Genomic DNA, 22,357 nt, shown 5'->3' on the forward strand with positions numbered 1-22,357 from the left:
AGTAGAGCTACCAAGAGTAATTGTGGAAAAGGCTTCTATGTAACCCACTCTGGATTTGCTGATCCAGAGCAGAGGGAGGCTACATGGAGCTGATGTGGTTTTGTAAACAAATCTATCATTTCTGCCAGGAGGTGATCACAAACTCAAGCTTCCTGTGAAGTGTTAAAAGCAAAGTGGGCTAGAGGTTTAACTGATGTAATAAAGTAGCTTTGCTGACCCCTCTTAAATGATGTCTCACTTCAGTAAATTTATTCAGTAACCTCTATCAGTGAACCATAAAAGGTCTCTATGCACTGCTATCACCAAAATTTTAAGTTCACTGAGAAATAAACAAGACAATTTTGTTCTTGTAGGAGCAAGCAAAGATAAGGAGGTAGGGATTTCTGTTTTACCAGTCTATGGAAGTTTATAGTCCAAAGCAAAGTCCAGCATTTGGGAATGAGAACAGTTTTATGGCAGTTCTGATTCTGAAAATGTTCTACCTTGCAGACCCCTGAAAAACAAATGGGAAAATCACTTCTGACAGGCTCATGAGGAATATTACAAGGAAGCTTCAGATCTCTGACATTCTTAAGCTGGTCATCAAAAATGGAAGTCTTAATGAGAAATCCCGCTAGATTCAGCTCCATCATTTACAATTGAACAAGCTGCAGTTAACACACAAGTTCACTCATTTTCATTTCTCTCAATCATTTCTGGCCGTTTGTAGACATAATTTGCCAAACATGCAAACATTTCTGTTTTCATGATGTTTGCTTTATATTGCTGCAGCCTGCAAAATTTTAGGAAGTAAATTAGTGACGTTAGGGGGCCCCAGTGCAAACTTGAAATTACTCAGAGGGTTCTGCTGGAATCCATCCAAGCAGAAGGATCACTTAGAGAAGGAGAAAAAGGAAGGATGCAGCGTGATTGCTCTAGAAGTTATTAAAGAGCTTTCAGCTAAGGAGGGGACAGCAAGAATATGCTCCATTACACCACATGTGGGCCGACCAGATAAGCACTAAATAGAAATTAAGTCCTAGACTAGTTCTGGGGAAGCTTGGGTTTCATTCTTTGGTGTGGGACAGGCTCGTTGGGACACCTCAGCTCATGTCATGTACAGACCAGGTATTTAACTCCACTGCAGATGTATGCAGAGGAAAAGTGGTGGTGGTGATGTTACTGCTAGTTTGGTATTTATGTGGATTTTAAATCCTGTTTATCAAGAGACTTGGAAATAATTTTGTTACAAAATAACAGGTTTTTTTCTGAGTTCCCTAAGGGAGTTTGCTGAACAAAAGTATCTTTAAGGAGGAAAAATTCTCTCTTTTCTCCCTTTTCTCTCTTTCTCTCTTTTTCTGGTAGCTATTAGTATATCTAATATTCTTGTACTAGACCAAATCAGTTCCCTTTGTTTCAGGGTGCTTAGGAAGGGAACTGTGGTTTTACTTATCATATATTTCAAAGCCTGGCTGGTGCTATATTAGTTTCCACAATAAATTTCCCAAGGTAAAGTGACAAACCAGTAATTTTTCATTATGAATCAGCTATCCATGAAAGATTGGATTTAGGTCAAAATTTATTACCCTATGGAACTGAAGCCAATATTTAACATAATGTCAGCTATCTTGATATTAGAGAATTTTAATGGGTATGCAATTTTATTCAATGATGAAGTTATTTCAGTTGTGTAGTGTATGTCTGGGCAATTTGATATACAGAGCCTTGAGATGAAAATTGGATAAACATGGAAAATGGTGATTGATTGGTGGAAGGCTGCAATAATGTCTGCTTTGATATACCTTTTATTGTTAAATTATTTATCTAATGCAATCTCCTACAGTTTTAGGAGTCTTTAAGTTGGCATTAAATCGATGTTTAAGTCTTCACAGTCAGAAAGGCCTCATAACTCAAACTGATAAATATCTTCTAACACATCAAGAGGAATAATGATCCATCTTAATACTCAAAGTAAGAAAGGTGTTGTTTTTCCTATTTTCTATGAATCCCTGTAGAAGGACTGAGCCCTAAACCGGAAGAATTAAGATTAGAACACAGAAAGAAATATCAGAAAGAAAAAACATAGTAGTAGTTTGTCTGTGGAATGGAGAGCAAATTCAGTGTGCTTTGAGTAAAACTTGTCCCCAGGACTGAGCAGAGCAGTGTGAGCTGGCCGTGCCGTGCTGGCTGTCCTCGGAGGGCACAGCGGGGCGGGCAGGGGTCTGCAGGCACAGACAGGGGGGCACAGCTCTTCTGTGTGCCAGGGCACACGCAGCACCTGCTGCAGGTGGCTGAGCCTTCCCCTGTGCTGGGGTGCAGAAGGGGCAGGGAGGAGCAGCAGAGCAGGAGCGCCTGGCTCTGGAGAGCTGGGAGCCCAAGCGCTGGGATTTGCCCCGGGAGCTGCGGGCTGAGGCTGATCCCGTGCCAGGGGCCGGGCTCTGTGCCCTGTGCTGGGGAGCTCTGCCCTGATGGCCTCTCACTTGTGCTCTTTTGTCTGGGCTTTGTCTAATACAGATCAATAACTTGCTATTTCATTGTTCAGAAAATGGTGTAGGTAACTTTGTTTTCTACCCCGTCTACCAAGTGTTACATGGCAAGGGCCTGGATTATTTGTCTAGAAGGCAGACGAAAGGATCAGCAAGCACAGCTGAAGCTGCCTTTCTGCTGTGGATGTACCAGTTTAAACACCAGAAAGAAATATTAAGCATAGTCTATAGGCAAAAAAAAAAATTAAATCCTTATTCAAATCGTGACTAAATCAAGTGAAGAGTGAATAGGAATGTGAGTTCCCTTCTGCCTTAAAGGTGGCAATATTGTTGAAAACTAATGCTGCAATTTTATTCAATTAGTAGGAGGATTTTCATTTTTTGAAGTGGAGATAAGAAAAAAATTATCCTATGGATAAATAGAATCTCCAAATGAGTTTTCATCTTAAAGCGTTACAAATTTATTTCAACTATACCTAAAACTATCCAGCTGCAGTAGCACAGAGGCGCCCTAAGTACACCTTCAGTACTTTGTAAGTTTGTCCAGAATTCAAGTGGAAGGTGAAAACCTTGCATCATCCCTGAATAATACATTTCAGAGCTGCTGAAATATTTTTCCTCATTTACATAAATCTTGAGTAGAAATAATAGTGATTTGACAATTTTCTTTTCCTTATCTGAGTTGAGAACTGAAAACTTTAATTGTTAGCTGGCCTAAATTGGTGTAGCTTTGTTTGGATAAAGCAGTGAACTGAACCAACCCTGAAGCTTTTCTAAAATGCCATCATCTCCCTTTCAAACAGCATTTGCCTGTGCTGAGGCAAAATGGAGGAAATCCTACATTTCTTCAGATTAACTGGATTAAGCTAGACTGGAATTGTGTAACACTACACAGGAGACACTTAGCATCCCTAAAACCTCAGGCTTCAAAGGGCAGATTTTGTAGCAGCTCAGGCTCCCTACCTGGGCTTGTTTATTGCCTTGGACATTCAGACATACTTTTATGATTCATAATCGTCCATAAAGAAATTCAGCTGTTACTTAAAATGCTCTGTTGGGAACGCTCAGTAGTTATTAATTAATAATGCATCAGTAAAGCAACAAAAAGGCAGGTAAAGATGCAGTTAGAAGTATTGGCTGGGTCTCTGCTGCCTTCAGAATTGTGGTTATGTCTCGTTTCCCCAGGGTTAGCTCATCCTCGTGGCTCTGGGTTCTCCTCTTCATACTCCAGGCACTTTCTGTAGAAAATACTGACTGATGCATGAATTTACCCATAATTAAAAGTAAACCAAGATGCCTGTTAGCATTAAGAGGTATAAACAGACTCTTAACATTTTTTTCAGTGCCAGAAACCTGTCAGGGAGTTGTGAGAAGAGAACACAAAACCACTTGGTAATTTATTTTAAATGAAGAAAATTCAAGGCTAAGTGTAAGAAGGAAAAAAAAAAAGCACACTAAAATCTACTTTAACTGCTGTTATATGTTGCTAAAGAGTTTTATAGATCTGTGCCACTTTATTACAGTGCCAGTCAGGATCCATGCTGTGAAAGTCAGTGCAAACCTGGTGTCTGTGGGGTTAGAGATGGACCAACTGAATGTTGCTGCTTTTGAAGATAAAAGGATGGGCTGTTGGAACATTTCCTATACCCACTGCTGGCCCAGAGCTGAGCACTGTTTGGCGATATTTTTTTGTTTTTTTGCTTTCATGCTCATTACATTTGCAATGTGTCCTATTTTTGTGTGGTAATTGGTAATCTGGAAAATTTACTTGGTGTGCAAGATTTAATATTAGGTCCTGCTGTCATGCTGACAGTGAATTAGCTTTTTGGACTCTATCATAAGTTCTCAGCAGGCACATATGTAATTAAAATGAGCCCACGTTGAGTTTCATATTAACACTCAAATCACCTTTGGCAAAAGGTCTCTGTGTTCTTTCGGGATTATACTCTAGGGCAATGTAATTACAGTGTCAAACGTAATTTTTACTTTTAAATACTTCTTCATTTACAATAATATTAAACTTTTCCATGCTAGTTCACTTTTGAATTTATAAAATGATTTTGTTCTAATAAAAAGGTTGCCAGCACAGGCATTCTATTTCAGATGTTATCTTCAACTCTAAGAAAGTTGTCCTGTTGAACAGCAAGCATCTGGTGTCAGGAGACATTGGATTAGTTTCCATAGAAAGTCATTCCCGAAATAAAGTGTTCTTTCATTAGGGAAAAGGTGGTACTTGTGACAGTAAGGTCAGGGTGGTCCAGTCTCAGAAAGGGCAAGAATGAATGGTGTGTGTGTGGGTAAGCAGTTCACCTTCCAGCAGGAGTGTCTTGAGAAATAACAATGAAGAGATTTTTCATCATTCTTCTAATGTCACAATAAAGATGGGGAAATTGCAACTCAGATGTTCTTGATTCTTTTAGGTAATATGGGGGATTGTTAAGGAGGCTCAAAGTTAATCTGCATTTATATAGATCAGGAATTGTTCAGAACTGGAACATGAAGCAGAATTTGGTTCAGACACGCTAATTCTCTTTTGATACTGATTTTACACTGTCCATTCTCCACTGATTTCAGAGGGGCTGCAGAGTGGGAGATGGACTGAAATGAGTTCAGCAGACCAACTGAATAAAGTTAAGTTCCTACTATCCATTAACTCCTTGCCTTAACAAGTAATATTTCTTCTTGGCTCAATTACAAAAAATCTTCGGGGGGTTTTGGCTTTTAAGCTGGGAGGAGGTCGGGTTCCTGACGGGCAGAGGCTCACTGGAGTGTTCTGCAGCAGCAGCAAAGGAGACCTTGCTGGGAGACCTCCGTCCGTGTTTCCAGGTTCTCTGGGTTTCTCTGGGTTTGCACCTCTCTGTACTGAGCTGCTGCATCGGGGTCCTCGCTGCCCCTGCCCCTCTGGATAGTGAAGTACAGAACTATTTCTGCAACAAACCCACTGGGGCTTCTTTCCTGTCTCCTGCTCTGAGGGGCTCAGGGTCTGAGGGCTGTGCAGGTCACGGGCAGCTCTGACCACCTGGCAGCCAGGGAGCCTTTGGGCTGTTGCTGCAATCCTCTGCCAATGTTTCTTATTTCTCCTGGTCTCTTTTTTTAAATAAACATGTCATTTTACAATCCGTGAGATGTTTCTTGCGTTTCACGCATTTTCATCTTCGAAATGAGGTTTACTTAGCAGTTTTGCAGCCAGTTGATGATTTTCGTGCCCTGCTGTACCATAAAGGCCAAGTTGTGAATGAATTTGTTTAGGGCTCTGTCTTTTTAGAGGAGGAGGAACTGAATTACATCTCAAAACAAGTTGTTTGGGGTTTTTTTTTAATTTTTCTCTTTTAAGCCTCCCCTTGTGATAGGGATGATCAAATGGCTTGTGTATGAATGAGAGATGGCAGGAGGAAAACCCAAATATTGGAAACCAATGCCACTGGATTACATCTAGACCTTCAAAGCAGTTTTTAGCACTTGCTTTACCTAATTAAAATGCATAACAACTTGGATGTGTGCCCTGTCTCACAGTGTGCTGCACCATTAAGTTATTCCTGGAGATCCACACTAATGCACAGCTCTCTTCAGCCAAGCTCCCCAAATTCAGTGGGGTGGGATAAGCTGTGCACAAGCAGAGCTTCCCAGTGCCAAGGTCCTGCTCAAACCTTGCCAGCAGAGGCAGCAGCGTTGGAAGGCAGGATCAGTCCCAGCTGCAGGAAATGGGAAGTGCCTGGGGCCAAATTTAGTACCTCTGACTGCTGACATGAAATGGAGAGTTGCAGGATGGGAAGAGAGATTCTGAGGGGAAGAGTTAAGATAATTTTAGAAATAATGTCCAGAATTATTTTTGTCTGTGAAAAATCAGCATTAATTTTTTGTTTCAGACATTGCACAGATACTCCTCTTGTGCAGGATAGAGCACACCCTTCTACAAGTTACTGTTTCAGCAGCTCCTTGACATCCAAGGGCATCATGGACCTGTTAAAATCTGAGAGAAATTTATAACTCATTTATAAATTATGGTTTTATTGCAAGAATATATTTCGCATACAAATTCTCCCCAGATGCTTTTAGCAGCAGCCAGTAACTTATTTAGCCAATGAAGTGATGTTTTCTGAACACTGGATTTTTTAAACTAAACTCTAATGTCTACTGAAATACAGAAGAATCGCTTTATGTTGCTTTTGTTGAACAGTTTCTGATGCCAGCAATTTGATTTTTCCTTTGTTTTCCTTTAGTGGTATGTTACTGGGATCCTTTTGTTTTGGAGTGAAAGTCCTTTATTTTAGCAACAAGACTATGCTGTTTTGTTCTGTCCTTTGCCCATCACTCTAAGTGTGAACATGCATCCTCGTGAGTACCAGTCCAAATAATTTTCGTGAGAACATTTCAAAAACCAAGCTCAGTTAATTCATAGTAATTTGTTCCTTGCTGGCAAAACCTTTGTATTAGGAGTTGTTTTCCCTGTTGTTTCAAGGGGGTGAATGTTAAAAGTGCTGACCCTGCCAGATGTGTCGGGGCACAGGTTTGGTGCTGACACAGCTGGAGTGGGGCTGCTCCGGGCAGGGCTCCGTTCAGAGGGAGGGGAGGGGGAGCAGAGCAGGTGCTCAGCAGCTCTTTGCTAAGTGGATGTTTCACTCACACAGAACCCATCACAGTGAAGCATGGAATTCAAGATATGATTTTCAAGGCACCCTAATTGGATTAGAGGGATTGTATTAACGATACGTTGGCTATGAAATATTTAGAGGATTAATGCCCGATGATTCTTTTTTTTTTTTTTTTCCTTCTTAAACCACCTTTACTAATCCCTCTTGATCAGAAGCAGCTTCTGGAAAGCATTCTAGCCAGGAAGGAGAGCCCAGCCCTACCTTTCCCATCTCCAGGAGGAGAGACACAGGTTGTTACATGCACTGCACAGACCAAAATTCTCCATTTTAGTTAGATCCAGAGTACTCATTGTCACTGGTGCTTGTTTTTTATAAAAATGTGAATCTTTATGCCCTTAATATTTTACATGTTAATGAACAATTTTGGGGTGGAAGGGTGGCCTGTGCAAGAATTAGCACCCATCTATTTCTCCTGTGTTTTAACCTGTCTATGTATGCTAAAATCTAGCTCAAGTAGTGCAGTGTCCTTTATTATTCAGATGTTATTGTAACTGAGCATACCATCCAATTACATTTTTGAAGTCTGCTGAAGGAACCAGTGTTAATTGCTTACAGTAGAATCTATTTGCTTGTGGAAATGTCACAATATAATTATGTTGCGTTCTTCTGTCTGACAAGCAATATACCCAGAGAAGATTGGTCCTTTTTTTCTTCTCTGTTGAGTGAAATTATTCATATTCCACATTCATCCTGTAAGTAGTACACAGGTGCTTTCTGGAAGCACATAAACTGATCAATGATAAAATAATTCATGTGTTACTATTCACACGGACAAAAGAGAAGTCCTTTGGGTCATTTGACAAAACCATTGCTCAACGTGTCCTTTGACATAAAGGATATTTGACAATAGTTATGTGTCAAAAAATCAGTTATGCTGAAAAATGTATACTCTGAGTGCAGAAACTGCATTTGTTTCTGGGGGAAGCTTGTTTTTTAGGTGTGCTGTTTTACTTTAAATGTTTCAATTCCCACCATTTCCTAGCTAATCTACCAGTGTATACGAACTCGAGGCATATATGTATGTATGGTGCTTACACATAGTGAATCTGATGTCTCACACAGCTTTTATTGCCACAGTGTGAGATTCTTAGCAGTGCTTAGTCCCAGCCCTGCAGCCTTTGAAATCCATAAAGTTTAACTCAAAGGGGTGCAGAGGAAGCAGATCCTGACACCTTTGGAGTGAATCTGCACAGAGCTGTGCTATTTATCTTTTCTCTCCCTTTTGACTGTATTGTGAAATTCCTGTTAATTTCACTTGCACTGCAAGTGCCAGCTAAAGCATGAGGCTAAACTTTCCCATTTTGCAACACATTGACACAAGGAACAGGTATGAGGGTTGAGTTTTGCTTTTGCTAGTGCAGCCTTTGTTCTCAGTACCTAACCTGACCTTTTCAAACTAGCTATATAAAATACATGTGAAAGTCTTTACTTTCTTGGTCTGTTTCCAACATTATGTTCATAATTATCTTGAGCAGAGAATAAAGGCAAACTCTGTCCTTCCAATTCTACATTCAAAAAATAGGAGACAGATGTAATGGAATCTCAGAGGGAGGATTAACTTCGAGTTAACAGACCAGATACTCATATGGTATAAATTAACTTGGTTCTGGCTTTACACCAGTTGATTATAATGATTAGCTGTTAATTTCTTAAGATTATTTGGGGGAAGTGATACTTTACATAGGACTTGAAAGAGCACAGCACAGTAAAACAGAAAGGGAAGACATTGATTAGGCAAGTAACAAACATGCTTTTATCTGCCTATTCATTCCTTGGTAGTCTCAGCAGTACATAATGTCTCCTGGGAGGTTATGTGGAGTAGAGACGTGTGTAATTGCTTGTGTTTTCACTCCTTATTGATTATTCTTGCTGTGAGCATGAGAGGAAGAGATGGTGTAAAGGTTATGGTGTGCCAGTCTCCAAACACACTGGAACAGACACTCCAATCAGCAAAGGCTGTTTCAAATGCTAATTTGAAGTATAAGCCTTGATATACTTCTGTTGCTATTTTGCTTAGGATTTGTTATGTTGATATTGTTCCTTTCTTGTTTGATGTTTGCCTTGGTTGCTCTGTAGTAACTGATTGGCTTTCAAGATTCTGTTCCTTGAAGGCTTAAACTTCCTGATGATTTGAGGCAGAAGAGAAAGTCTGAACTGAAATAAGGACATTTTCTACATTGTCTTCTTGTCCTGAACAAGAAATCTAAAGGCTTTTCAGGAGAGAAGGGACTGAGGTTCTTCAGAGAAGAGCTGGCTCCAAAGCCCATTGATGTTTTGGTGTGAACGGTGGTGGGCCTGTCCCTGGTGTCCCAGCTGGGATGTAATCCATCTGCAGCAGGAGGGCTGGCAGCCTCTGGAGGGCAGTTCAGGCCACCTAAATCAGCAGTTGATTGTCCAGAAAATGCAAATTGTGAATGAGGTTTTATAAATGCTTCAGTCTGGGTTTATGTCATCAGTTTTCTTGGGAGTGGTGGGATGACTTATCTTGTATGACAAATTCCTGTTCTCGTCAGTTTGGGGCTGTTGACAGGAGCATCCTTAGCAACAACCAGTGTGGATAACTAAACACAAGCTTCATTTCAATCCTTTCACTTCTTGCCTTCTGTAACCTCTCCCCTCCTAATGAGCACAAGTCAGCTCTTGGAGCACAGGAGCTGAATGAAGGGTCTCCTCCTGCAGTGAGATCACTGTCAGAGGAGGGTGGCTCCACACAGTAGGAAAACTCTCACTCCTTATGTATTAGCCATAAAAGACAGGACTGCTGTTTTTCCTTTTCTCGTGGGTGTATTGTCATGGCACTGGTGCATTTAGGAGTTGTCCCTAGTTGCAGTGATGAGCTGGTTGGGCTCCACAAGTTTTGACTCTGAGCTGGAAATGGGCTGTGGGTATGTCCCAAGAGCCAAGCTGGAAAATCTCTTTTATTTGAGTGTCTTCTTAGGGCTGTATGACACAAGCACCTGTATATGGTGGTCTTCCTCTTTTTTTGTGGTTCCCAAGAGTGTTATCCCTCAGATGTTAAATCACAGAATCAAAGAATGGTTTGGGTTGGAAGGGACCTTAAAGATCATCCAGTCCCAAGCCCCCTGCCAAAGGCAGGGATGCCTTCCACTAGACCAGGCTGCCCAAGGCCTTATCCAACTGGCCTTGAGCACTTCCAGGCTTGGGGCATCCTCAATCTCCCTGGGCAAATTTGTTCCAGTATCTCACCGCCTTCACCGTAAGGAATTTCTTCCTAATACCAAACCCAAATTTCCCTTCTTTCAGTCTGTACCCATTACTCCTTGTCCTGTCACCACAGTTCCTGACAAAGGCTCCCTCTCCTTGTAGGCCCCCTTCAGATACTGGAAGGTTTCTGTGAGACCTCCACAGAACCTTCTCTTCTCCAGGCTGAGCAGCCCCAGCTCTCCCAGCCTGTCTCCCCAGGGAAGGTGTTCCAGTCCTCTTACCAACCCTGTGGCCTCCTGGACTTGCTCCAACAGCCCCATGTCCTTCTGATGTTGGGGGCATCAGAACTGGCTGCAGCACTTCTGGTGGGGTCTCAGCAGAGCAGAGGGACAGAGTCCCCTCCCTCGAGCTGCTGGCCACGCTGCTTTGGATGCAGCCCAGGATTTGGCTGGGTTTTGGACTGTGAAGTCAAACAAAGGTGTAAGGTGCAAGAGGAATGAATGGTCTTTGCAAGGAAAATTTGTGTCTGTTCTTGTATCTGCTTTATGCTGGATCTCTGAAGTCCAATAATGTCACTGAATATAGTAAAAATAGCCTGATGCTCATTTAAAAGGCATTTTGTATTCACCCTAATAACACTGATCATGATGTGCTAATTGGCTGTTAATTGATATGATAAATACTATTATTATGAGATTTATTCTAATTCAACATTAATTAATGTACTGTTGCTTTTGAGTGTTATTTATTCATGGCAGTCAGTAGGAATAGGGAGAAAATGCTTGACTAACACACTCCAGCAAAACTACAAATAATTGAGATTTGTCTCCCAGGAATGCTACCATTTTCATAATTAGAATAGTCAGAAAAGCAAGCTTGTTAGAGAGATGATTGGCCTGCCTAGATAAGTATTGTAGTAAATTAAGTTTAGTGTGTGTTGCAAGTGCAGTATAGTGGAATCTGATAATTAGTCGGTCATTTGCAAATGATAAAAATGGTTTCAGTAATGACTCAATACTGACTGCAAGATAGAACAAATTTTTTGTTTGAAATATGGTAGGCTGCTTCAAACCAATGCTGCCTGCTTTTGCTAGAAATTTAGTGAATAGGAGTGTGCTGCTGCTGCACACACACGTACACGGACCCTGAAAGTTGATTTGGAACAGTTCTGTGTTATCCCAACTGCTTTTGCACGTTTTGTGGTACAAAAAATTTCTGTCCTTGATCTCAAGGTTTTTATATTTTTTCATTTACAATGAATTCTGCAAATCAGGTGAAAAAAGACATATTCACCGAATTTTCTGGTGCAGGGTGTCCTTCTGGATTTGTTTAATGGATGATGTCTGCCCCAGTGGAAGTGGTGCATGCAGCATGAATGTAGCTGTAACAGGAGGATGACAAAGCTGGGATGGAAATGTTTTCTTTTAAATTCCAAAACAGACAAATATCTTCTGGATTTTTTCCCCTTGGGATAAAATAGAAAAAATCATCTTCTTATGATCCAGCTGTGAATATGAAACATTCTACCTGTGTCCTCTATCTTTCTACCTTTCTTCTTCCATGCCCTTTATTTTTCTGTTCATGAACAGCAGAACTGAACCTACATCTGTAATTACAGTGAGTTTCCCTTTTTATATAAATTCTGCAGGGATGCAGAGCCGCTCACAAACTCACTGTAGAGAAACTTCAGTGATCTCGTGAAGGGAATTTCCATCTGTAAGGCAGTGACTCTTCTCCTCTGACTGCCATAAGTTGATGCTGTCACCCTCTGAAATGATTAAAGAAGACTGAAAATACCCACATCAGCAGCTCCTTTGTTCCAAGCCAGGGCTTCTTCTCAGCATGGAAAGAACATTACTGAAATCTGTCTCTTTAATGTTAAATGCAGTAGCCACTGAGTGCTTCTAAATTATGTCTCACTGCTTGCCTCCTACCTTGCATTGATTTTTTGCTTATGGGTTACTGATCATATGAAGTTACACAGGATCATAAATTGCTCCTGTAATTCTTGATAGAGTCTGAGACTGAAAAGTAGTAGAACAGGGTTGTTGAGATAAAACATTGCTGCCAAAAAATTGAATATCCACTCTTCAATAGCAGCGTGATTTTGGAAATTTTTTCCAAAGTGCTCAATGCTAACTCAGAGATAAAAAGTACAGGTAACAGCAATTTTAAGGAAATCTACAGAACAAACTAGCAATACTCCTTTAATTCTGTAAATCATAACCATCCCTTTCAAATCCCCATGCCTGGGGACAGGTGTGCAGAAGATCATCTCAACTGATTTCACCTCTCCTACTTTGCTAAGCAAGTTAAAACCCACTAGGAGAAGCCAAACCTTGACCAGTCATGGTAATGATCTTCCTCAGGAGCTTGGTTTGCTTCCCTAGAGCCCCTCATGGACCTGGGCAGTGGATGTGCTGGGCTCAGTGGGCACTCAAGGTGCCGATTCCTTTTCATGGTAGATATCTTATTTACCAGAGGGATCTTCTGCACAGTGAACAGACTAGTGACCAGTGGGCATTTTACATATACATAATTGTAATAATTTAAAAAACAATATATATATATATATATATATATATATATGTAGTCAGTGCTCACCTAAAATCTTTCCTTTCAGTGAAGATCTCCACAAGGGCCACCATGGAAACAAGTGAATCATTTTTTCAACTGGAGGTGAAAATTGGCATCCCAAAGTTGGGGTTAATGTTGCTAAAGATAGTTTTCTAGTTTCTGGCATAGGAAAAATTGTCTTTTCATCTGACTGACACACGCTGTGCTTCAGAAGTTACCTCTCCTGTGCAAGGTGTCCTCAGTGGAGGGTACTGCAGCAGGACAGACCATCCCCTCTGGAGTGATGCTCTTGCTGGATGGGACCACTGGGGCTTAGCTCCAGTGAGAGTTCTGGCTCAGGCCAGGAGAATGTTGCTGTTATCAAACCCTCAGACCGAGTCTTCTCATCAGGTCCTGATGGCTCTCTGGTAAACTGCTCAGTGACATTTTTTGTTGTTTTTGTATAACTCCCAACTACTTCTATTACTAGGTCTGATACAAAATTTTTGTGTCCTAAATGAAAATGTTGTATTTATTTATTCGTTTTTGGTCTTGCCACCATTTGAACAAGGCAAACCTGTTTCTGCTCTAATCAAAATGGAAAACATTTTCGGATGAAAGCCAAGCCTGGAAATTCTCGACCTGCTGTGTTGTTGAGTTGTGAGCAATTGAAAAGGAGTTTATAGTGGAAATCTGAGTTCAGCAACTACACTCAGCTGGCTGCTGCAGAAATGGTCCCTGCCTCTTTGGAGCGATTATGTCTCATACTCCTGCTGTAATGACAGGGCTTCTGATTGCATTTATGGATGTAATAGCAGTAAATAGTGTGCTGAACTACACAGCAATAACTCTACTAATGTCCTCTATCCATTGACTCATGGATCAAGGCACAGTGTACACACGCAGCTGTGCTCAGATGAAGTCAGCAGCATCCAGGTATCTCTGTGCAGAGGAAATCTGTTGGACAGCCAGGACAATACCAAACTGAGAACAGGAGGTGATGGATTGATTAACAAAACATAAGATGGCTCACAAAATAGATTGAAAGATTGCTTTGTGCTGCTGGGGAAGTATGATGCCATTAATTAACAGTAGAGGTAAGAGATCAGCAGGCTGGCTCTGAGTTATATTGGGGGATGATTGAACATAATGTGGCATCACAACAAATGTGAAAATGATTGCACTGTCTTCATTATTCTGGCATTTAGTAATATGGCAACAGCTGAAGATTAAACCCTTAATTATGTGTATTGATTTCTCTTGGCACAGAAAGTACAAGTTAAAATTGCACTAGAGCTGAGATTCTCCTGTTATCTTCAGAAACAGGTACGAGTTTTCCTGCTAACACACTGATGCCAGGCTTTGAGCAGGAAGCAAAAAGGGCAGCTTTCACTTTTCTCAGTAAGGTTGTGAAAGACATTTGGTGACAGAGCAAAGTGCCATGGTTTGTTTTCAGTGGAGGATGGCACAATAAATACTCTTTGACACAAGGGCTGGAAGATGTTTGTTATGAGCTGGGTGTGCACTTCCCCTTCCGTCGAGGCTCCAGTTTCTCTGGAGCAAGGCCACGTGAGAAGTTGCTCTTCTATCCTCTGTTCCTGTCGTGTAATGAAACACCAAACTTTGAGGAAGCTTAAGACAAGTCCTGCTTCAAGGCCAGAGCTGTTTCACCTGTGCCAGATGGCCACAAAGGGGATGTTTGTTTGCTCTCCCCACTGACTCACGTGTGCAAAGCAGTTTTGAGGGTAGAGCTGTGCTCCCAAGATGGAACTGTAACAATCATATTCTTCACGGGTTTTGTTTTACTTTGTGTTCACATTGTGGGGTTTTGATTATGGTTTATAAAGCGCTGATGGTTTCTGGTTTACTTTGTATTGACTTTGTGGGCTTTTTATTAGGGTTTGTAAAGCACTGATCTGTGTAAATGATCCTAGAAAAAGGGAATTCCCTAAACGTGTAGGGAACTTCATTCAACAGGCAATACCCACACTCAGAGAAGCTTTCTAGGTGAGATGGAGTGCAGCTCCAGTGCCACTGAGACTGCCCCAAGTGCCATAGGAGATGGAAATTCTCTTGTGTTGGCTTGACTCATTTTTCTTGGAAAGGCAGGCGATGGAATGTTCAGAGGTGACAAGTGTAGTGAAGGCTTGGGAAGTGCTGCAGAGGAGAGAATCCACCCATGAATCCTCTGCACCTGGTGGGTGAGAAGAAGGTGATTTTGACAGCTGCTTTTTGCAGGACTGTATTGACTGAGGCTGGAGGCCAGTGGAATCAGCACCTGGATTGAGCCTTAGTGCATGGGGAGAAGGCAGTGTCGTGATGCACTGAAGGAGCTGTCAAATCCAAGCACTTCCTTAAAATGCTTTTAGATTTGTATCACCAGTGAATGGTAGGATGTTGAGTGAAATCCCCTGATGCATTTTCTGCGTATCCTGTCCCAACAGCCAGCAGAGGATGTGCTCCTACCTGAGGCAGGTCATTAATATGCCAGCACTGACATGATGTGCTAGGCTTTGGTCTGCACAAGTTTTACAGAAGTGAAGTGGCTGGAGTTATTCAGGTCTTGACATTGCTCATACAGATCTGAGGTCCTACTGTTGCTTTTAGTAAGCAGATCCTCAATTGAATGTTTCCTGCCCATTTCATCTTCTTTGCAAACCAGGCTGGTTCTTTATCAGTGGTCTGCAAAACAGAGGGTGCTAAGCAGCCACGAGCTAAAACCAGGGAAGTGACAGTATAGAGCAAAGTAGCAGATAGTCTGATGGAAAAAGTGTAACATTCTTCCTTCGTGAAACTCCAAGCAGCCAAGAATAGGATTATATTTAAAAAGCCATAATAATATGGAGGTGGTAAATGCAGGTATAAAACTCTAAACCTAAAAGAGAAGGAAGGAACAGGCACATGAAAAAAAAAAGGTTAGAGAAGGAAAACAGCAGAGAGCAAAATAAGTCACTGCAGGAATTTATTAGAGAAAACTGATGCAGTGAGGTGGCATTTCAGGTGAAAATTTGAGAGGATTTTGTTCTCAGTAATTGCTAGATAAATGATAGTGTAGGTATTGAAAGCAAGTTAGATTAAAATAAAAGACCCACTATATGACTATTTTAAATTCCCCTCACCTTCTGCATATCATTGCAGAAAGCCACTGATTTCGGAAGGAAGGTATCCAAAAATGTAATGAAAACCACTAAAAATATTTGAGTCCATTGATGGGAATCATCAGCTTGAAATCAAAGCAGTTTAAAAGAAAAATGGCTTGTTTTTGAAATTGCAATTGCCCTTCATTCCCCTGTCAGTTCTCTTTGCAAGCACATTTTCTTTCTCTCACAGTGCCTTTTTGTCCCTGTCACTGTGCAGAAACCCTAAGCATGTGTGTGGTGAAGCTCATCAGCTGCGCAGGAGAAGCAGTAGAACTGGGCATAGGCTAATGGCCATAATAAACAAACTGAAAATTATAGAATAAATTAAATTCAAGCTTTCTTTCTAATACTTTAATATTCATCTGAGTCTTACTGAATCAGTGGTGGAGGGTATTTTAAAGAAATACCATTTAAGTTGTTTGAGTTCCCCTGTAAAGTTAAGAGTGACTTATGGGGCTTGGAATTTCCTAATGTCTGGTCTGAATACAGCTGGGGCAATAAAGTCGCACTAATTTATGAGCAGTACTACTGCAGAGGGATGTTCCTTGAGGGGCTGTGGACAGGAAGGGTCTGCTCTCTGGGGCAGGGGGCCTCTGGGACTTCATAGGCTCTTTGGTGTTCTGGATCTGTGTGTGTTCCTGGACAGGGATGGAGCTGCCTTTTAGCCTTTTACATAGTCCAGCAAAGAGCCTAAAGCTTGGCACAAGGTAGCCCTGTGACATGTGCAGCTGTCCTGGGGCTCCAGGATGGGAAGAACGGACTCTGACTTAAAGAAGTGTGCTAGGGAAGCACTGCTGAGGAGACACTTGAAGGGAGAGTTGGGGGAGATGTTGAAACCATTCCCTTCTGAGATGTGCTGCTCCCATGTTGCAGCAGGATCTCTCTCTCGTGGTTGTCTAAAAGGAGTGTTTCAATTACTCAAGGGCATTTCAGTACAATTAAGGGGATTGTTTGATCACCTAAACAGCGCTCTGCAAACATTCAGTTGGTCTGGTTTTTCCAAGTTTATGCTACTCCCTTGAATAAGAAGATGCACAGGAAGGATTAGGCAAAGGTCTTTTTTCTTTGTCCAGCATTTGTTTTGTAAGTATTACATTTGGAAAAAAAGAAAGCTTTTGATACTGTTTACTTTTATCAACATATGTTTCCAGTTTCAAAAACCTGGGGAAAAGCGTCTTTCTCTTACTCTCGCATCACACTTGGCAAATGTCTTCTTTGTTGCTCCTTACATCCGATCAAACAGACATGAGCATGTGTTTTTAATAACTGCAGGAGATGTTTTGGAAGGTGCAGTGGGCTTTGTAGCTGTCTGATAACTGAGCCCAGAACAGCCTCAAATTTGTCCTGCAGCCTAGAGCAAGTGTCTCCACTGTCTGCAAAAGGAGTCTTCAGGTGGTGGGGACGTGGAGGTGAGAGGAGAAAGGGGCATCACAAAAGGCACTAAGTGCAGAAACTGGGTAACAGCTCAGATCTTAGCAATTTGAAAATTGTACCCCTGGCAGGGGAGATGTACACCCAGTAATTCTTAAGACAATGCTATTCCTTTCATTTAAAAAAGGAATATAGTTAAAATATACAAGAGGAACATTTGGGCAGGGGGAATTTTTTTGGCTTTGAGGTACTTTCCTTCTTTGTCTGCTAATATTCAAAATTTCAGGTTCTTTTTTTGTTGTTTTTGAGAAAGGTCCTTGCAAGGTCAGAGCACTGAAGAAGGTGTTGTTTCACTGAAGAACGAATGTTAGGTTTTGGATAAAATGGTGGTTTTCTTACATTGTGTTCAGGTTTTTGAATTGCAGAGTGGGTACACAAACCAAAACCAAAGCACTTTAAATTCCTTATTAGAAATGTCCCTCCAGCTCTTCAGTTTATCAGCACATCCTGTCTGAACCTCACACTGTGGTGTTTGCTTTAGAAAAGGAAGACCAGCAATTACTCTGTTAAAATAAAAATGAGCAGGGATTTTAAATAGTACTGGAAGACCCCCCATGAAGAAATGAAGATTTGCAGGTTGCATTTAAATGCTCCAGGGCACATCTGCTGCTACAAATAAATGCTATCAGTCGGTAATCCTCAGCAGCTGTTCAGTAGCAGAGTTCCCCCAGCTTCTCAGCAGAGCTGTGCTGATCATGGGAACGAGCAGCTTTGGCTCAACAGGTGGTTTCCTTCTGGGGGAATGCCGGCCTTGTCGGTGTGTGAGTACTTCAGACACTGCTTACAAACTTGGAGGTGATTCCTTTGAAGGTTCAAATGTCTGTACTCAGGTGGGGCTTGATCCAACTCATGAACACCCGGGTGTTTGTCCGTGCTCCTGCAGCCTTGTTCAGCATGAGGCCCACGGGCATGGGCTGCTGCCCAAGGGGTGATGGCCCTGTGTGGGGACAGAGGAGAGGGCTACAAACTGGATGGGATGCAGGCTGGCACCCCTCATGAGTTCTCACCCTGCCTTACAAAGGGCTTTGAAGAAAGAGCCCCGGTGGAATGTGTACTGCTCTCTGCACCCCTGCCCCGTGGATACACTCAGAGATGTCCTGTGTTTTGTTTTTGAACAGGAAAAGCCAACAACAATGTACAGTGGGATGAGGACTCCGTAGAATACATGCCAGCCAACCCAGTCAGGATCGCATTTGTCTTGGTTGTTCATGGCAGAGCTTCTCGGCAGCTCCAGCGCATGTTTAAGGCTATTTACCATAAAGACCATTTTTATTACATTCATGTTGACAAGGTAATATATCACTGGTTATAAATTGCCTGTCTCACCATCTGTCAGTCTACCCATCTTTGTCATCTTCTTCATCTTCCTTTTACCTCTGCTGCATAAAGTGCACGTCACTTTTCGTCTCTCCATCTATTACGTGTTTGGAGCCTCTTTTTTTTTTCCTTGAATTTTCTTTCTTGTTATCTTCTTTATGTAACAGCCTTCATTTCTCCTTCTATGTCAATGAGTATCTCCCCTTGTCTCTCTGTTGAACATTCAGTTAGCAGTAATTGATAAGTTGTGCAGACTGAGGTGGCGGTCCATTGGATGGAGAGCTGACCTGAGGTGCCTTGGGCAAGAGACACACTGTGAAAGGGAGGTGGTAGCAGTCACCTTTTTACTAAAGCCCTTTGGGATCTACAATGACAAATGGTGAATAAAGCTAATCACCCTGGTTAGTGATTACTGTAGTTGTAATAAAAAGTGTTAAACAAGGTTCTCTGTACATTTAGCAAAAGAAGGGTGTAGACCATAGGAAGTGAGGGCAAAGCAATGGCAGCACTCAGTGAGTCAAGAAGTAGGGTTGGCCTTTAGTGAATACAGGGAGAGTTAATTTTGGACAGAATAACTTGAATGTATTGCTCTTTTCTCCTGTGAAGCGATCCAATTACTTGCACCGGCAAGTGCTCCAGTTTGCCAGCCAGTACCCAAATGTGAGAGTCACCCCTTGGAGAATGGCCACTATCTGGGGAGGAGCGAGTCTTCTGACCACCTACCTGCAGACCATGAAGGACTTAATGGAGATGAGTGACTGGCCCTGGGATTTCTTCATTAACCTCAGTGCTGCCGACTATCCAATCAGGTACAATGAGTATTTTAAGAATGTACATGTTTTGTTCCTAAAGAAACTAAGTATGGCTGTAAGTCATGATGTGTCTGTGCTGCAAGGAGCAGAGGAGCAGTTTCTTTTGTTTTACAGCAGAAAACTCCTCTTGTGAGCTGGTGTCTGACAACCACACTTTAGCCAAGGATTCAGTCACCTGTCTGTACCTTGTGTGTCTTCCATTTGCCTGGGGGGGACTTGCACTGAGAGGCTGCTCTAGTTAGTCATTATTTCCAGCACAAGGGGCACCTGCAAGAGGGGATGAGTAAAGTGGCCAGAAGTGCTGGAGCTCAGCAAATGAATCCCAGGCATGGAGAGATTCCACCCTCCCGGGGCTCTGATTAACAGTTTGATGTGATGTCTCAGCAAGTGTTGAAGGTACTTCTCTCCCTTTTTTCAGTACTTTTTCTGTGGAGGATAATGGTTGTAGAACTGACAAATAAGTTGCTAGGAGTCAATTATATCTTCAGCATCACTCGTTGCCTGAATATCTTTATTCAGATGGCATCAGGCAAAGAATTTCACACACCATCACATGCTAAGGCTTGTGATTTTGAGTGAAATTATACTCTTTCTGGATTTACATCACCCAGGCCTCAGAGCTGCATTCTGTAAGTTTGCTACATTGTGCAAAAGTAGATCGTCTGTAAAAAAACCCCACCCAAACAAACAAAAAAAACAACAACAACAAAACCCACCCAAAAACCCCCAAGTGTCCTTAAACTGTTTTTAGGTTTAGGCTCTAAGAGTTAGTAAGAAGCAGGAAACATGAAATTCTCCTTGTGGCTTCTGTTTCCCTCTGTGCTGAAATGAATCAGTGAAAGGGGAAGTGACTTTCTTGGGTGATTGCCTGATGAGTGATGACACAACATGGTTTTAATACTCCTGCAAGAGAAATATGCTTCCACTGGTTAGGTTTCTCCAAGATCTCTCCCAAAGTATGAATCCCTTCCTGAAGGTGCTCCTTGGACAGAAATCACCACTGAAGTGAGCAATGACAAAACCCCTGAGGAAGGATTTTGTGAGGACTGACAAAAGGCTTTATTGCTGGTGCCCATTTCTAAGCACTCAGTGAAATGCAGCACATTTTGGGGAGAAAGATTAGAGCACTAGAGTTACTGAGACTGCCTTGATATTAGAACATGGGGATTTGAATTAAGAAATCACAGTACTTAAACACTTTTGGTGTCCAACAGGAAGGGAACTAATAATTTTGACATATCAACCTTGTTTATAAGGGAGAGTATGCAGTTTTCTGTGTATCTGTTGAGTTTCAGGAAAAGCTAGCTTGTTATTCCCTATTATTCACTTTCCTGATGAGGAATGCTGCATTGATGCTAAAAAGTAGACTAATGCAAGACCATAAAGGAAGAGGTAGGTGATGGCACTGTGAATCAAACAAGATAAATTGTAGGAGAATGACTGCTGAGGGTCTGGTGTGGTTACAGACCAGTGCCAGCAGGCGTGTCCAGTCATCCTGTGGTGCTGAGTCCACCCTGGCCACCATGGAACGCTGAGGCCGTGACCTGGGGCAGTCTGAACTGTTCCTAGCTCCCTGTGGAACAAGTCAAACCACAGGGCAGGTGGGGTTGGTGGCTGGCAGACCTGGCCACCAGCGAGCACAGGCTTTGTGGAGCAGACTGCAGTTGGTTCAGTGTTGGTGGGTGTGATAATGCCAGGCTGCCTTGCACTCCTCCCAGCCCTGCACGAGTGCCATCCAGCTGCAGCCATTCCAGGCCCTTGTTTCTTCAGAGGGGCCGTTCTTGGAGTTCTGTGAGTGCTTCCCCCTTGCTCTCAGAGCCCTGTGCTGGGCTCCTGGGGGCTCTCAGCCCCCGGGCAGGGCTGGAGTGCTCCCTTCCCTTTCTGCCAAGCACTCTGTCACCAGAACTGAGGGGAATGTGCTTCCTCTTCACACCATGATGCACTTCAACACAAATTCAGAAAACTTTTTCAGTGCTGCAACTTCAATGGCAGTGACTTATAAGCAATGTTGAGTATTTTTTAAATACAGAATATTACTGCTGTAAACCCTGGAAAATCTTATCTCATCAAATATATATATGAGTCCATTTCATTTTCATGATGGAGGTGCCATAAATTATTATTATTTATAATCTTTAGGAAGGCATTACCTCCCTACATACCCCAGGGAGAGCTGATTGTTTTTCCAGGAAATAGTAAATAGGGTGTTTGAGGGATTCTTTTTGTTCTTTTGGACCCCATGCCATGATTTGTCAGATAATGGGCTAGGGGCACTTTACACTTCTCTCTGGTTAGTCACATTGCAGTGGGTTTTGCTGGGTTTCCCTGCATAAGAACATATGAATTTTGTGGATTAATAGTTTTTATCCAGAGCTGCTTCATATTAAGCTTTCGCCTCCCATCTGCCATTCCATCTGTAATACTGAAACCTTTACTACTTCTCTTCTGATAATAAAAGCTAATCCAGCCTTCTAAGTCAAAAAAACATACTCAATATATGGGGTTAATACAATATGATGAAGCCTAAATCTGTCCAGGGAGTAGTCTGGTATGTTCACAGACTACAGCAGAATTGCCTGGAGCCTTTCATCCTTCAGAAGAGATGTCCAGAAGCAGATGTTAAGCATCATATGATATAAAGGCATGGGGGAAAATATTAGAACTATTCATTTTGTGAGGGAAACAATTAAAAATGTGTAAAATAAAACATATGCAAGCCAGGAAAATCCAGATACCCATATTATTCCTCCTCATGCCTGAATGTTTTGTTTGTGGAGTCTGTAGGTCCAGCAGTAGCACAGAGGAGGTGTCCTAATCCA

The 22,357-nt window shown here is 42.0% G+C and overlaps 1 protein-coding gene across 1 annotated transcript in view; it reads left to right on the plus strand.

Annotated features, from left to right (window-relative positions):
- XYLT1 (xylosyltransferase 1) overlaps positions 1–22,357 on the plus strand; it is a gene marked incomplete at both ends in the record, with an annotated part of 162,060 nt that overhangs the window by 88,885 nt on the left and 50,818 nt on the right. Inside the window, 2 exons of the mRNA XM_082292544.1 lie at positions 18,528–18,700; positions 19,333–19,535. Coding sequence (XP_082148670.1) covers positions 18,528–18,700; positions 19,333–19,535 — 376 coding nt within the window. The remainder of the gene's footprint in view (positions 1–18,527; positions 18,701–19,332; positions 19,536–22,357) is intronic.

The sequence above is a fragment of the Coloeus monedula genome, assembly GCF_965178545.1.
Source record: "Coloeus monedula genome assembly, chromosome: 16".
Classification (NCBI taxonomy): Eukaryota; Metazoa; Chordata; class Aves; order Passeriformes; family Corvidae; genus Coloeus; species Coloeus monedula.